Source organism: Manis pentadactyla, chromosome 6 (genome assembly GCF_030020395.1).
Source record: "Manis pentadactyla isolate mManPen7 chromosome 6, mManPen7.hap1, whole genome shotgun sequence".
NCBI lineage: Eukaryota > Metazoa > Chordata > Mammalia > Pholidota > Manidae > Manis > Manis pentadactyla.
In genome coordinates, this window is record NC_080024.1 from 49,978,403 (window position 1) to 49,995,096 (window position 16,694).

The window sequence follows — 16,694 nt, forward strand, 5'->3', positions numbered from 1 at the left end:
TAGTTTTTTCATTTTATTATCCTTTGGTATCATACTCACTGTAAATTTTCTGGCTTTTAGTAATGGTTCAATACAATTATACATAACTGTATTATGCATTTACAATGTATAATTATATATACTTTATATCCCTAACCCTCCTTTATAAGTAAGAACTGCATTAGAGCCTCAAAATTGTGTAGACTTTGATAGTAAGTTTGATATTTTGAACCACTTTCTCATTTTCTAGTTTTCTCATGTTCTAGATAAGTAATTCTTCTTGGACTTTAATGTTTATTCAGGTTAACTGGGAATCTTGTTAAAAGGCAGATTCTGATTCAGTACGTCTGAGGTGGGCCTGAGATTCTGCTTTTCTAACAAGCTCCTAAATGATGTGAAAGTTCCTATTCTGTAGAGTACAAAGTATCAAGGTTCTAGAGACTTACTGGAATTCTGGCAGTCTTATGATAAAGGGCATTAAATGTGGCTGGATTCTTTTAAAAATTGTATTAACATTTGTTTTAAAAAGAAAACATGGGACTTTTATAAATTCAATAATAAATTGATTGAAATAATATTTGTCTTTTGTATTCTCATTTCCCTCTTCTATATGTTTACCAGTGTCTTAATTCTAGTTTTGCTACTTTCTCATTTATTTTTTGTTGTGGTTTTTGCTTTTGTTTAGTGTATTATTGTGTTTTGTGATCTGGTCAGGGAACCGTTACTGTATTTTATGTTTGTATCTACGTTTTATTTTGCATGCGTAATGTGGCTTTGCCTGGATGTTCTTTTTGCTAAGTTCCAAACTTATAAAGCACATTGTTTTTGTAGTGTAAGTTATAATGTTTTTCACCTTCTTTTCTCCCACTTCTAGTAATGTGATCATGCTCATCAACTGTTTTAATTTTTTTAAAGAGTTCATTTGAAAATTATTTTTTTCCTAACATTTTCCTATTTTCCTTAATAGTAGTGCAGTTTGGTACTAATCTGCTTTGATTCGTTTTATAGCCTCACACTGTCAGTTGCTGACCACTGTTAGCAGTTACTGTCTCAAGTATTTTGGTATTTTAAAAAAGCCTTAATCTTCTAGAAATATTGTTCTAAAAGCTTGTGCTTCCATATAGCAATCATAAAAGAAGATAGTTTGTAGTAAAAGTAAATATTTGTATTCTCAATGAGCAATGCATTTTAATTTTGTTTTTACAGTGATAGCTTGCACAACTTCAGAAAGAAAATTCTGGGATTCTGAAAAATTTGGCATTATACTACTTCACATTTGTAGATGTCATGGAATTTAAGGTGTGTTGTATTTTAATACAAAAAATACAACTTTTCAAGGTAGATTGATATTGTATAGATAGCTTTGTAACTTATAGATAATAAAATTAGAATTATTCTAGAACTAAAGTTTTAAATACATTTTATTTGTGTTTTCTGAATTTAGCATTATTTACATAGGTAAAAAATTAAAAGAAGCTTTTATTTTCAGGACCATGTTTGTGAATTGCTGAAGACTACTGATTTTTGCCAAGTCTTCTTTGATATTGTAAGTATTATTTTCAGAAAAGAATTCCAATTGTTCTGTTTCTAGTAGAACTAAGGAAACTGAACTTTTTTTTAAGAGAAAACTTATAAGACTAGTGTATAAAATTTTAGCACTGTTTATTTGGCTTGTTTTGTAGCTATTTTTTTAAGGTGAGGAATTACAGCATTCTCTATTTTTACTTGATTATCACTAAATATAATAAGTGTTGTATATATTGTTAATTTCAGTGTTTTATTTTAGTAGGCCCAATTTTAAAGTTAAGTAAATAGTAATTTTTCTCTGTAGAAGGCATATTTGATAGACTTCCTTAGTAAGACAATTGCTAGGTGCAAGAAGTTAAAGTGAAAAATGTCTCTGTTGACTTCATGACAAGCCTTTTTATTTACATATTTAATATTCCTTGTTCTTGCTTACCGAGATTGGCTCTAGTGTTTCTTTTTACTCTGGCTTTGGTTGCCCTTGTAAACAGTTACCAGTTTAAAATAGGGTGATTGTAAACTCTATTTCATCCATAAAACTGTGTCACAAACACATAGTTGTTGTCTATAACTCCCAAATATATGGCATATTTTTGGTGAAAGGAATTAGAATTTCAGAAATAAAGATAAAATAAATAAGTGCAGAAATTACTAGCTTTGAGTAGTTGCCATGAAGTTGTGTGTGTGTATGTGTGTTGAAAAGTTTGCAGAATAGAAGGAATTAAACTTGATTTTTTTTTTCTAGACTGTAAACTTTGATTTAACAAAAAACTACTTAGATTTGATCATAACCTATACAACACTAATGATCTTGCTGTCTCGAATTGAAGAAAGGAAGGCAATCATTGGATTATACAACTATGCTCATGAAATGACCCACGGAGCAAGGTAGACCTACATTTTAAAACAGTTTGTGAAGTTTTCAATTTCATGGCTTATAACTCAGTGAAATTTGGTATGTCTCTTTTAAGTGACCGAGAATACCCACGCCTTGGTCAGATGATCGTGGATTATGAAAACCCTTTAAAGAAGATGATGGAAGAATTTGTACCCCATAGCAAGGTAAGAGCTGGTTTTTAGACATGTTTTAATAGGTATAGGAGGGAGTGTAAAGATGAACTTCTTTTAGGAAAATAATAATAATGAGATGTGAATAATAGCTGTGCATGGTTTTATCTAATTGTAAATCAAAGAACTAATCATTTAGGTTCCAAATAGTACACAGAGAGGTAGAAATCTATTGATCATTATAGTTTTAGCTTCAGTATAGGGTGTAGAGGTAGTGAAGTTTAGTATTTGAGAATGTCTAGTTTCATATGAGACTTCCTGAGTGCAATACCAACTCTGCCAGTTACTAACTGTATAATATTGGGCAAGTAAGTTAACCAACTTCACTATACCTCAGTTTTGATATCTATAAAAATGGATTAATAGTAGTACCTATCTCATATGGTTGTTACAAGGATTAAATGAGCTGTTTCATTAAAAGTATTTAGATACATAGTATTTGATACATTTTAGTTACATTAAATATAGCTTCTTACAAAAAATTGTAGGAGTTTTATGGAAATAACTTGCAGTATATTTTTTATAATATATAAAAAGATAGTTCTTAATGAAATAATTTTGGTTCTAAGGGATCTTGCCATTATGACTTGTCTGCAATAGGACTGATTCAAGCTGTAGTTTCTGAGCACATCAAGGAAGTTTATAGGTATCTCATACAGCGTCATTATTTATAGATAAGGATATTGAAGTATGGAGAAGTGACATGACAAGGTAAGCCATTTGGCAGCAATAGTGGCAAAACCAGAGCTAAAAGTCAGGATACAAGAACTGTGGTTCATTGTGCTCTTTTATGACAGCCTTTTTAATAATAACTATTTTATATGAATCTGTGAGGGTTTTTTTTTTGGCCTAGTTAACATGAATTTTTTTGTCAATTTTCTTACTCCTGTGGACCTTCTGAGGATGGGTTTTCCAGTTTAACTTCTTTAGTTGCTGTATTTTACCCACAAATTTATATAGGTTTAATGTCTTGGAGTTAGTTGAATCATTAGTTTGAAGAAGCTGGTGGATGATAACCAGTTTTGAAGTAAAAAATCATCATTATAGATGGAAGTATAAGGATTCCTCAAAGTGCTGAGAGTATCACACTTACGTGTCTCTGATTTTGGTAGTGCTGTGTTCTTACCTAGGAGTGTCTCCCTATTCCTATTTTCTTTCTGGATCTATTACTTACTTTTTGCCAGTCAGACATGCCTTGTGTGTATTTAGCCACTTCAGATTTGGTTCTTTTCCCACTTAGGTAGATTAAAATTTCCTTAAAGGATGTGAGATCTCTTTTTAAGTTCTCCATAGTTACTAGCATGCACTAGACTATTAATAAGTTCTTTTTTTTTTATTAAGGTATCATTGATACACATTCTAATGAAGGTTTCACAAGAAAAGCAATGTGGTTACTACATTGACTCTTATTATCAATCCCCCCCCATACCCCATTGCAGTCCCTGCCCATCAGTGTGGGAAGATGTCACAGAGTCCCTACTTGTCTTCTGTGTGCTACACTGTCTTCCCCATGATGCCACACACACCATGTGCACCAATCATGATACCCCACAATCCCCTTCTCCCTCTCCCACCCCTCCCCTTTGATAACCACTAGTCCCTCCTTGGAGTCTATGAGTCTGCTATTTTTTTCCTTCAGTTTTGCTTTGTTGTTATACTCCACAAATGAGGGAAATCATTTGGTATTTGTCTTTCTCTGCCTGACTTATTTCACTGAGCATGACTATTAATAATTTCTTGAGGACAGTTATACATTTGCATTAGACCAGTTATATCCCAGTTTTGATTTTTACCATGTTCTATGGTATCTCACAGTTTTGATAGAAAGGCAGCCAGGTATTTGCTAGGATTTGTTAAAATTAATTTAATTTTGAAACATACTCAGAATCACTGGTAGAATGTAATAAAAACATAGATTCCTGGGTTCTACTCCTAGAGGTTCTGGTTCACTAAGTTTCAGATACAGCCCTGGAGTCTCTATTCTGAACAAATACTTCTGGCACTTTATGTGCAGCTGGATGAAAGAATCACTGTACAGAATTTTTAGGAAGCAGGATGAATATCAAAGGACAGTTAAAAACAAGCAAAGAGTAGATGAGGTGAAGCATTAAATACCTTGATGACAGAGCTGTAATTAATAGACTAAATGGCAAATAGAAGTAATTAAGAGAATACAGTGAATTATTATTATTATTATTTTTTTTTGAGAGGGAATCTCTCACAGTTATTGATCAAATGGTTGTTAACAACAATAAAATTCAGTATAGGGGAGTCAGTGCTCAATGCACAATCATTAATCCACCCCATGCCTGATTCTCATCAGTCTCCAATCTTCTGAAGCATAACGAACAAGTTCTTACATGGTGAACAAATTCTTACATAGTGAATACGTTCTTACATGGTGAACAGTACAAGGGCAGTCATCACAGAAACTGTCGGTTTTGATCATGCATTATGAACTATAAACAGGTCAAATATGAATATTCGTTTGATTTTTATACTTTTCTCCCTTTATTATTATTATTATTTTTTTAATAAAATGCTGAAGTGGTAGGTAGATGTAAGATAAAGGTAGAAAACTTAGTTTAGTGTTGTAAGAGAGCACATGTAGATGATCAGGTGTGTGCCTGTAGACTATGTGTTAATCCAAACTAGACAAGGGCAATAAAACATCCACGGATGCAGAAGATTTCTCTCAAAACAGGGGGGGTGAGGTTCTAAGCCTCACCTCTGTTGATCCCCAATTTCTCACCTGATGGCCCCCCTGCGACTGTGCCTGTCTTAGGTTGTTCCTCTCTTGAGGAATCTTACCCGTCTCTGGCTAACCAGTCATCTTCCGGGGCCATACAGGGAAATGTAAAGTTGGTAAGTGAGAGAGAAGCCATATTGTTTGAAAAGGTTAGTGTTTTACTTCTTTGCAGATTTATGCCCTGTGGCTTCTATACCCAGCATTTGTCTTGAGGTATCTTTACCACTTGGAAGAATTATGATACTCGGTAAATTCGATATGAGGCACGAATTCTATTTAAGGGTTGTAATTAGGAAGGAAGAAGAAAAGCTATAGAGGTAGCAGACGGAAGAAAACATGGGAAGATTGATTATTTCTCTGACATATCTTCTTGTAGAGTAACTTAAGCATGTATAGGTTTTAAACTACTAATTAAATTGCGCACACACATTAACATAATAGGAATACAGTTACATAACCAAAGCAGATCTATAATTACCAGCCATCTCCAGTGAGGCCAAGAAAACCAGTTAGGCACCTTAGGCATTTGTGAAAATTTGTCTATGATATGATGGGTATTGTCCACCTCTACTTGAACAGTCTGAGAGAAATCAGACAAAACAGCCTATTCCTGGGAACTGTTCACATCCCTTATGTTCTTTTAACAGTAGATAGTCTGTAGTTGTAAGATTTTGGAGTGCTACAACTTGCACTTCTCCTAATTCTTGGTTGAGTTCCAACAGTGTAGATCCAGTCAAATTTGTTGTTTTACTGTATGCACAGGCCAGCTTAGATATCTCCTTCTTCATTCCAATGGCAAGTCCAGGAACCGGTGGGATGAATGCAGCTACAACTGCAGCATCGCCTGGATCTTTGTTGAGGTTTTTTGATGATCATCTTCTGGCATGACTCTTCCCGAGAGTGCTGATGCTGGAAGTTCTTCTTCATATCGTATCTTAGTTCATTTTCTGGGTAGCCAAATTAGGCTTTGATCCTCTGCATAAACACAAACAGACCCTTTGCCCACACTTTGATATGCCCTTTATACCATTGTGTAGAACTCACTGGAGAATTGGAGATCACCACACAGGAACTACTTTTTTTTTTTTTTTTTTTTAGGAGAAAGGAATATTATCAGAAAAGTGTACCTCCATAGCCGATCATCTGACACCCTTTAAGTGATCAAAATTAAGGATATTTAAAGCATGCATTAATCGTTGATTTACAGTTAGTTTTATCCTATCATGGAGTAATCCCCCTTTTCTTTCTTTCTTTTTTTTTTTTTTTTTGTTATCTTTAATCTACACTTATATGCAGAATATTATGTTTACTAGGCTCTCCCCTAAACCAGGTACCCCCTATATACCCCTTTACAGTCACTGTCTATCAGCATAGCTAAATGTTGTAGAATCACTACTTGTCTTCTCTGTGTTGTACAGCCCTCCCCTTTCTCCCACCCCCCTTATGCATGCTGATCTTAATACCCCCCTTCTTCCTCCCCACCTTATCCCTCCCTACCCACCCATCCTCCACAGTCCCTTTCCCTTTGGTACCTGTTAGTCCATTCTTGGGTTCTGTGATTCTGCTGCTGTTTTGTTCCTTCAGTTTTTCCTTTGTTCTTATGCTCCACAGATGAGTGAAATCATTTGGTATTTCTCTTTCTCCGCTCGGCTTATTTCAATGAGCATAATACGCTCCAGCTCCATCCATGTTGCTACAAATGGTAGGATTTGCCCTCTTCTTATGGCTGAGTAGTATTCCATTGTGTATATGTACCACATCTTCTTTATCCATTCATCTACTGATGGACATTTAGATTGTTTCCAATTCTTGACTATTGTAAATAGTGCTGCGATAAACATAGGGGTGCACCTGTCTTTCTCAAACTTGACTGCTGCGTTCTTAGGGTAAATTCCTAGGAGTGGAATTCCTGGATCAAATGGTAAGTCTGTTTTGAGCATTTTGATGAACCTCCATACTGCTTTCCACAATGGTTGAACTAATTTACATTCCCACCAGCAGTGTAGGAGGGTTCTCCTTTCTCCACAGCCTCGCCAATATTTGTTGTTGTTTGTCTTTTGGATGGCAGCCATCCTTACTGGTGTGAGGTGATATCTCATTTTAGTTTTAATTTGCATTTCTCTGATAATTAGCGATGTGGAGCATCTTTTCATGTGTCTGTTGGCCATCTGTATTTCTTTTTTGGAGAACTGTCTGTTCAGTTCCTCTGCCCATTTTTTAATTGGGTTATTTGATTTTTGTTTGTTGAGGCATGTGAGTTCTTTATATATTTTGGATGTCAAGCCTTTATCGGATGTGTCATTTTCAAATATATTCTCCCATACTGTAGGGTTCCTTTTTGTTCTATTGATGGTGTCTTTTGCTGTACAGAAGCTTTTCAGCTTAATATAGTCCCACTTACTCATTTTTGCTGTTGTTTTCCTTGCCCGGGGAGATATGTTCAAGAAGAGGTCACTCATGTTTATGTCTAAGAGGTTTTTGCCTATGTTTTCTTCCAAGAGTTTAATGGTTTCATGACTTACATTCAGGTCTTTGATCCATTTTGAATTTACTTTTGTATATGGGGTTAGACAATGGTCCAGTTTCATTCTCCTACATGTAGCTGTGTGGTTTTGCCAGCACCATCTATTGAAGAGACTGTCATTTTGCCAATTTATGTCCATGGATCCTTTATCAAATATTAATTGACCATATATGTTTGGGTTAATGTCTGGAGTCTCTAGTCTGTTCCACTGGTCTGTGGCTCTGTTCTTGTGCCAGTACCAAATTGTCTTGATTACTATGGCTTTATACTAGAGCTTGAAATTGGGGAGTGAGATCCCTCCTACTTTATTCTTCTTTCTCAGGATTGCTTTGGATATTCGGGGTCTTTGGTCTTTCCAAATGAATTTTTGAATTATTTGTTCCAGTTCATTGAAGAATGTTGCTGGTAATTTGATAGGGATTGCATCAAATCTGTATATTGCTTTGGACAGGATGGCTATGTTGACGATATTAATTCTTCCTAGCCACGAGCATGGGATGAGTTTCCATTTGTTAGTGTCCCCTGTAATTTGTCTTAAGAGTGACTTGTAGTTTTCAGAGTATAGGTAATTCACTTCTTTGGTTAGATTTATTCCTAGGTATTTTATTATTTTTGATGCAATTGTGAATGGAATTGTTTTCCTGATTTCTCTTTCTATTGGTTCATTGTTAGTGTATAGGAACGCTACAGATTTCTGTGTGTTAGTTTTTGTATCCTGCAACTTTGCTGTATTCCGATATCAGTTCTAGTAGTTTTGGGGTGGAGTCTTTAGGGTTTTTTATGTACAGTATCATGTCATCTGCAAATAGTGACAGTTTAACTTCTTCTTTACCAATCTGGATTCCTTGTATTTCTTTGTTTTGTTTGATTGCCGTGGCTAGGACCTCCAGTACTATGTTAAATAACAGTGGGGAGAGTGGGCCTCTCTGTCTAGTTCCCGATTTCAGAGGAAAAGCTTTCAGTTTCTCGCTGTTCAGTATGATGTTGGCTGTGGGTTTATGATATATGGCCTTTATTATGTGGAGGTACTTGCCCTGTATACCCATTTTGCTGAGAGTTTTTATCATGAATGGATGTTGAACTTTGTCAAATGCTTTTTCAGCGTCTATGGAGATGATCATGTTTTTGTCTTTTTGTTGATGTGGTGTATGATGTTGATGGATTTTCAAATGTTGTACCATCCTTGCTTCCCTGAGTTTAATCCCACTTGGTCATGGTGTATGATCCTTTAGATATACTTTTGAATTCGGTTTGCTAATATTTTGTTGAGTATTTTTGCATCTACATTCATCAGGGATATTGGTCTGTAATTTTCTTTTTTGGTGGGGTCTTTGCCTGGTTTTGGTATTAGGGTGATTTTGGCTTCATAGAATGAGTTTCGGAGTATTTCCTCCTCTTCTATGTTTTGGAAAACTTTAAGGAGAATGGGTATTATGTCTTCTCTGTGTGTCTAATAAAATTCCGAGGTAAATCCGTCTGGCCCGGGTGTTTTGTTCTTTGGTAGTTTTTAAATTACCGTTTCAATTTCTTTGCTCGTAATTGGTTTGTTTAACTTTTGTGTTTCTTCCTTGGTCAGTCTTGGAAGGTAGTATTTTTCTAGGATGTTGTCCATTTCTTCATAGTTTTCCAGCTTGTTGGCATATAGGTTTCATGGTAGTCTTTAATAATTCTTTGTATTTCTGTGGAGTCTGTCGTGATTTTTCCGTTCTCATTTCTGATTCTGTTGATTTGTGTTGATTCTCTTTTTCTCTCAATAAGTTTGGCTAGAGGCTTATCTATTTTGTTAATTTTCTCAAAGAACCAGCTCTTGGTTTCATTGATTTTTTTCCTATTGTTTTATTCTTCTCAATTTTGTTTATTTCTTCTCTGATCTTTATTATGTCCCTCCGTCTGCTGACTTTAGGCCTCATTTGTTATTCTTTTTCCAATTTCGATAATTGTGATGTTAGACTATTCATTTGGGATTGTTCTTGCTTCTTCAAGTGTGCCTGGATCGCTATATACTTTCCTCTTAAGACTGCTTTTGCTGTGTCCCACAGAAGTTGGGGCTTAGTGTTATTGTTGTCATTTGTTTCTATATATTCCTTGATCTCCATTTTATGTTTGTTGATCCATTAATTATTTAGGAGCATGTTGTTAAACCTCCATGTGTTTGTGAGTCTTTTTGTTTTCTTTGTAGAATTTATTTCTAGTTTTATACCTTTGTGGTCTGAAAAGTTGGTTGGTAGAATTTCAATATTTTGGATTTGCTGAGGCTCTTGTGGGCTAGTATGTGACCTATTCTGGAGATTGTTCCATGTGCACTTGAGAAGAATGTGTATCCTTTTGCTTTTGGATGTAGAGTTCTATCGATGTCTATTAGGTCCATCTGCTCTACTGTGTTGTTCAGTGCTTCCGTGTCCTTACTTATTTTCTGCCCAGTGGATCTATCCTTTGGGGTGAGTGGTGTGTTGAAGTCTCCTAGAATGAATGCATTGCAGTCTATTTCCCCCTTTAGTTCTGTTAGTATTTGTTTCACATATGCTGGTGTTCCTGTGTTGGGTGCATATATATTTAGAATGGTTATATCCTCTTGTTGGACTGAGCCCTTTATCATTATGTAGTGTCCTTCTTTATCTCTTGTTACTTTCTTTGTTTTGAAGTCTATTTTGTCTGATATTAGTACTACAACCCCTGTTTTCTTCTTGCTGTTGTTTGCCTGAAATATGTTTTTCCATCCCTTCACTGTTAGTCTGTACATGTCTTTGGGTTTGAGATGAGTTTCTTGTAAGCAGCATATAGATGGGTCTTGCTTTTTTATCCATTCTATTACTCTGTGTCTTTTGATTGGTACATTCAGTCCATTTACATTTAGGGCGACTATTGAGAGATATGTACTTGTTGCCATTGCAGGCTTTAAATTCGTGGTTACCAAAGGTTCAAGGTTAGCCTCTTTAGTATCTTACTGCCTAACCTAGCTTGGTTATTGAGCTGTTATATATACTGTCTGGAGATTCTTTTCTTTTCTCCCTTCTTATTCCTCCTCCTCCATTCTTCATATGTTGGGTGTCGGATGCCCGCTTGTTTTTCTTTATTCTCCATTCTTCATATGGTTCTGTCTTCTTTCTAGGAGTGCTCCCATCTAGAGCAGTCCCTGTAAGATGTCCTTTAGAGGTGGTTTGTGGGAAGCAAATTCCCTCAGCTTTTGCTTGTCTGGGAATTGTTTAATCCCGCCATCATATTTAAATGATGGTCGTGCTTGATACAGTGTCCTTGGTTCAATGCCCTTCTACTTCATTGCATTAAATATGTCATGCCATTCTCTTCTGGCATGTAGGGTTTCTGTCGAGAAGTCTTATGTCAGCCTGATGGGTTTTCCCTTATAGGTGACCTTTTTCTGTCTAGCTGCCTTTAAAACTCTTTCCTTGTCCTTGATCTTTGCCATTTTATTTATTGTGTGTCTTGGTGTTGTCCTCCTTGGATCCTTTCTGTTGGGGGTTCTGTGTATTTCCGTTGTCTATTCGATCAATTTCTCCCCCAGTTTGGGGAAGTTTTCAGCAATTATTTCTTCCAAGATACTTTCCATTCCTTTTCCTCTCTCTTCTTCTTCTGGTACTCCTGTAATACGGATATTGTTCCTTTTGGATTGGTCACACAGTTCTCTGAATATTGTTTCATTCCTGGAGATCCTTTTGTCTCTATGTCAGCTTCTGTGTGTTCCTGTTCTCTGGTTTCAGTTCCATCAATGGCCTCTTGCATCTTATCCATTCTGCTTATAAACCCTTCCAGAGTTTGTTTTATTTCTGTAATCTCCTTTCTGTCATCTGTGATCTTCCTCCGGACTTCATCACATTTCTCTTGTGTATTTGTCTGCATCTCTGTCAGCATGTTTATGATTTTTATTTTGAATTCTTTTTCAGGAAGACTGGTTAGGTCTGTCTTCTTCTCTGGTGTCTCTGTGATCTTGGTTTGCCTGTAATTTTGTCTTTTCATGGTGATAGGAATAGTTTGCAGAGCTGGGATGAGTGACGGCTGGAAGAATTCCCCTTCTTGTTGGTTCGTGGCCTTCCTCTCCTTGGAGAACAGCGACCTCTAGTGGCTTGTGGTGCGTAGCTGCATGTAGACAGGGCTTCTGCTTCCTGCCCGGCTGCTATGGAGTTTATCTCCGCTGTTGCTGTGGGCGTGGCCTGGCTCGGGCAGCTGCTCCAAAGTGGTGGAGTCGCCTTTGAGGGGGAGCGGCCAGGAGGCTATTTATTTCGGTAAGGGGCCTCCGTGCTCCCTGCAGCCCAGGTGATTAGAGTGCCCAGAGGTCCCCGGATTCCCTACCTCTGGACTAAGTGTCCCGCCCTGCCCCTTTAAGACTTCCAAAAAGCACCTGCCAAAACATAACAGCCACCACAAAAAAAAAAAAAAAAAAAAGAAAATGCCCGCTTGTTTTTCTTTATTCTCCAGTGCCAGCCTCAGGCACCCGCTCACTGCTCTTGCTGCCCTGTTTCCCTAGTATTGAGGTCCCTGTCCCTTTAAGACTTCCAAAAAGCACTCACCTCAACAAAACAAAACAAAAAATGGCTTCTCGCTTTTCTTTTGTCCTCTAGCGCCAGGCCTCCGGTACCTGCTCACCGTTCTTGCTGCCCTGTTTCCCTTGTATGCAGGGCCCCGCGCATGCACTGTGTCTGCGCTCTGATCCGGGTGGCTAGGGCTGGGTGTTCAGCAGTCCTGGGTTCCCTCTCCCTCCCGCTCTGCCTCCTCTCCTCCATCCGGGAGCTAGGGGGAGGGGCACTTGGGTCCTGCCAGGCCGGGGCTTGCATCTTACCTTCTTTGCGAGGCGCTGGGTTCTCGCAGGTGTTGATATGGTCTGGATGTTGTCCTGTGTCCTCTGGTCTTTATTCTAGGAAGAGTTGTCTTTGTTATATTTTCATAGATATATGTGGTTTTGGTAGATTTCCGCTGCTCTACTCACGCCACCATCTTGGCTCTGCCTCTACAGTGAATTATTTTTATAAGGCATTCTTTGGAGAACCAGAAACATGTTGAACTCTGTTAATTTAGTAATATAACCCTTCTAGCTTTTTCTTTCACTGAGAACCATCAGAGTATAAAATGATACAGAGAAGGATGACACTAGGCTCTCCACTTCTTTTGAAATAAAGATCCCAAGCCAAACATTTTAACTTTTAAGAAGGTAACATTTCCTGAGCTAATTTCCTTTCCAGGAATACAGAGCTTTATGAAATTAAAAAAGAAAAAGATCTAGAGGTGGGTAGCCAGGACCCGCCTCAGTTGTTATCTGGAGCATAGTTGTAAATAGGTTCTTTGTCTTAGGATGGTACAGTTAGAAATGCACAATAGTTTGTAGCTTGAATTTAATTGAAAAAGAAAAAAACATTTTATTCCTCAACTTTCTTTTCTCCTGTTTTAATTAGTCTCTTTCAGATGCACTAAGTTCTCTTCGGATGGTGTATCCTCGAAGGAATCTGTCAGCTGACCAGTGGAGAAACGCCTAATTACTGAGTCTCATCTGTGCACCCGGTACAATGCTAAATCCTACGCAGTCTGAGACTGTATGGGTCCGTATTTCCCTTTTTGGATAAAAATTATAAAGTTGGTTTTTACAAAAAAATAGCAGTTAAGCAATGATCTTGGAGTTTTTCTTCTAATTAGTATTAACCTATCAGTAAAACATTGTAAAATGCTCAGTAGTTAAGTCATACGATTTAGGTTTTTGTATTCGTGGATTCTGATGTTAACTTAATACCATTAGTTGTAAGAGTACTTTCTTTTAAGTTTAAGTGTTTGTTTTGTTGTATTGTAGAAAATTTGGAAGATGCAGAAAATGATAAGGAAACAAATATCACCCAAATCTTATTTAACTACAGAAAATTGTTATTCTATTTTTCCTCAATCTTTTTCTCTGTATGTTAATATAGATGGTATGCATATGTAAAACATACACATATGTAATTACCGATTTGGGTGAGAAAGCATCTGTGTACATAAGTCTTTTTATAAACTTGGTTAAAATGCTATACTTTGGAATATGCAAACTGAGTAGGTTTGGGAAATTTGGAATTTCTCACTTAGAAGATCGAAGACAATTTAGCAATAGTATTTTTTAAAGAGAGGTTTCAGGGTTGTGTAAATGTGAAGGGGCACAACTCTCATTGCCCTTTATGGACTGTAGGTTTAAATACAGGTTATGAAAGTTTTATCCAACTTGTCAAATTTGTTGTGGTATTTGAGCTAAAAATTTAAATAGTAAGAATTTTCAGGTGAAAGACAAGGAAAGTGACTAAATACGGATTTTTAAAAATATCTTTTAACCATAAATTTATGTTTTGTCTTTTTTTTTTTTTTTTTTTGAAAGTTCTCAAGTTTATTAATCCTCATGAAAAATCTGCAGTCACCACAGATAGTCACTGCAGAATCTTTACTCCTTCTGTTGTCCAATCTCCAGCTCACTTTTTGCCAGCACCAACGTTGGCCTTTGCAGTCCCCCTGACTTTCTTCATTCTGTTCTTACGTTCCTTCCGTTGTTTTCTTGAGGTCTTTTTCTTCTCATACAGTCCATGTCTTGCAAGTCTATGTTTGGGTTCATTTTTCTTTGCATAATCCAAAGAATCATAAATCATGCCAAAGCCAGTTGTCTTGCCACCACCAAAATGGGTTCTGAATCCAAATACAAAGATGACATCTGGTGTGGTCTTGTACATTTTGGCTAGTTTTTCCCGAATTTCTGTCTTAGGTACGGTTGCCTTCCCAGGGTGAAGGACATCAATGACCATCTGTTTCCGCTGCAGTAGTCGATTGGTCATGAACTTCCTGGTCCGGATAGTTACTGTGTCGTTCATGACGGCGGCGAACCTTCAGGCAGCAGGGAGAAAAAAAAAGCTGTTTTGTCTTTTTAAGATGCCTTGTGAATATCTCTCTTTGGATGCAATGGAAAAGTGGATTATCTGTAAGTAAAATGGGTTAGGTTTGTGATTAGTCTTCAGGTTTTAAGTTTTATAGAAAAATGACAGGTAACATGTAATTACTTCTATGCCAAGCACTGTGCTGCGACTTCTTTGTGCAGTTAGCTCATTCATTCCTCATACTAACTCTGTCAGTGTAGGTAGTGTGTCTTATAGATAAGGAATCTAAAACTTAGTCCACACAGCTAGTCAGTGACAAAGAATCCAGGCTCACTCCAGAGCTCATGGTCTGCATAATATTTCCTCTTAACATAGCTGTCAAAACTAAATTGTTTTGTTTTTAATGATCCTTTTGAAGTGTTGCATTTATTCAATTAAAATTTTTGGTTTTAATTTCCTTTAGTAGATATAATAAATGACTCATATGCATGGGGGGGGTAAAATTATTAGTTTCTGCTCCTAAGAAGTTCACAAAATGTAGGGAAAATAGAAACACACAGACATAATACTGAATGAGAACCACTGTAATATAATTCCTTCTAGAACCCCCAGGTCCTGACTGAGGGGAATAATTTTGAGCAATTTGTTTTTTAGTTCTTACAGTTCTTATTTCTTGATTTATTGACCTTGAGGTAGGATTTGTTGACTTTCCAGCAAGTAGATTATTAGGTTTTACTCATAAAATCACTGTCAAATTTTTTAAAAAGTTTCTAAATACTTTCTGCTTAATCCCATTATGCACATGAACTTTTAGTAACACTGTTATTAGTATGAATGAGGAAGAATTTAGCACATACTCCTTGCCCTTAGTTACTTCTGTTAATTATATTTTTTACATTGAACAAATTTGTGATATTTATGTTTTTTTCTGTAATGCTGGTTAAGAGTTTAATGCCTTGGCTGATTTTAAAAACGCAGCTTTCAGAGCTTTGATTTTGCTCAAACATGTAGTGATGTTTGATATTCTATGTTTATGGATGTATAGCTAAACATCTGGGGTGATTAGTAGAGCTGGTTGTCATGGGTGACCTCTTTAGAATTATGTAGTACTATTTTCCCTTGTCTTTACTTTAAAATGGGAATGCTGATTTCAGAGCTTTGTATAATAGGCAGGGAGGTAGGTCAGAAGATGGGCTATCCCAGTGGAGAGTGTGTGGACATGGAGAAAGCAGACAAATTTGGAAAAACCACAAGTTGTCAAGGTAAGGAAGGTTCGTTTACTCTGTTTTCTTGCTTTCATGTATTTGAGTCTTGAGTAGTGTTAATGATAGAGAGGTTGAGTTACCTAAAACTCCACACTAATCTTTTGTTTTTGATATCATTAATCTACCATTACATGAACATTATGTTTACTAGACACCCCTTCAGCAAGTCCCCCCCACAAACCCCATTATAGTCACTGTGCATCAGTGTAGTCAGATGCTGTAGAATCACTACTTGTCTTCTCTGTGTTGCACACCCCTCCCCATGCCCTCCGCCACATTATACATGCTTATCTTAATGGCTCCTCTCTCCTCGTACCCCCTTATCCCTCCCTTCGCACCCATCCTCCCAAGTCCCTTTCCCTTTGGTAACTGTTAGTCCATTCGTGGGTTCTGTAAGACTGCTGCTGTTTTTGTTCCTTCAGTTTTTTCTTTGTTCTTATACACCACATATGAGTGAAGTCATTTGGTACTTGTCTTTCTCCGCCTGGCTTATTTCACTGACCATAATACCCTCTAGCTCCGTCCATGTTATTGCAAATGGTAGGATTTGTTTCCTTCTTATGGCTGAATAATTTTCTATTGTGTATATGTACCACCCCTTTATCCATTCATGTACTTATGGACACTTAGGTTCTTCCATTTCTTGGCTATTGTAAATAGTGCTGCGATAAACATAGGGGTGCATCTGTCTTTTTGAAACTGGGCTGCTGCATTATAAGGGAAAATTCCTAGGAGTGGAATTCCTGGATCAAATG

General features: G+C 36.9%; 2 protein-coding genes across 2 annotated transcripts in view; one reads left to right on the forward strand and one right to left on the reverse strand.

Moving 5' to 3' along the window:
- LOC118933468 (nck-associated protein 1-like) overlaps positions 1–16,694 on the forward strand; it is a 368,769-nt gene that overhangs the window by 46,127 nt on the left and 305,948 nt on the right. Inside the window, exons 3-8 of the mRNA XM_057503820.1 lie at positions 1,186–1,278; positions 1,469–1,525; positions 2,249–2,391; positions 2,475–2,565; positions 13,247–13,352; positions 14,730–14,778. Coding sequence (XP_057359803.1) covers positions 1,267–1,278; positions 1,469–1,525; positions 2,249–2,391; positions 2,475–2,565; positions 13,247–13,327 — 384 coding nt within the window. The 5' untranslated portion in view covers positions 1,186–1,266 and the 3' untranslated portion in view covers positions 13,328–13,352; positions 14,730–14,778. The remainder of the gene's footprint in view (positions 1–1,185; positions 1,279–1,468; positions 1,526–2,248; positions 2,392–2,474; positions 2,566–13,246; positions 13,353–14,729; positions 14,779–16,694) is intronic.
- LOC118919753 (40S ribosomal protein S24) lies at positions 14,271–14,708 on the reverse strand. Its single transcript, XM_036899951.2, has one exon. It carries the CDS (start codon positions 14,669–14,671, stop codon positions 14,279–14,281), a length of 393 nt encoding a protein of 130 aa, XP_036755846.1. The 5' UTR covers positions 14,672–14,708; the 3' UTR covers positions 14,271–14,278.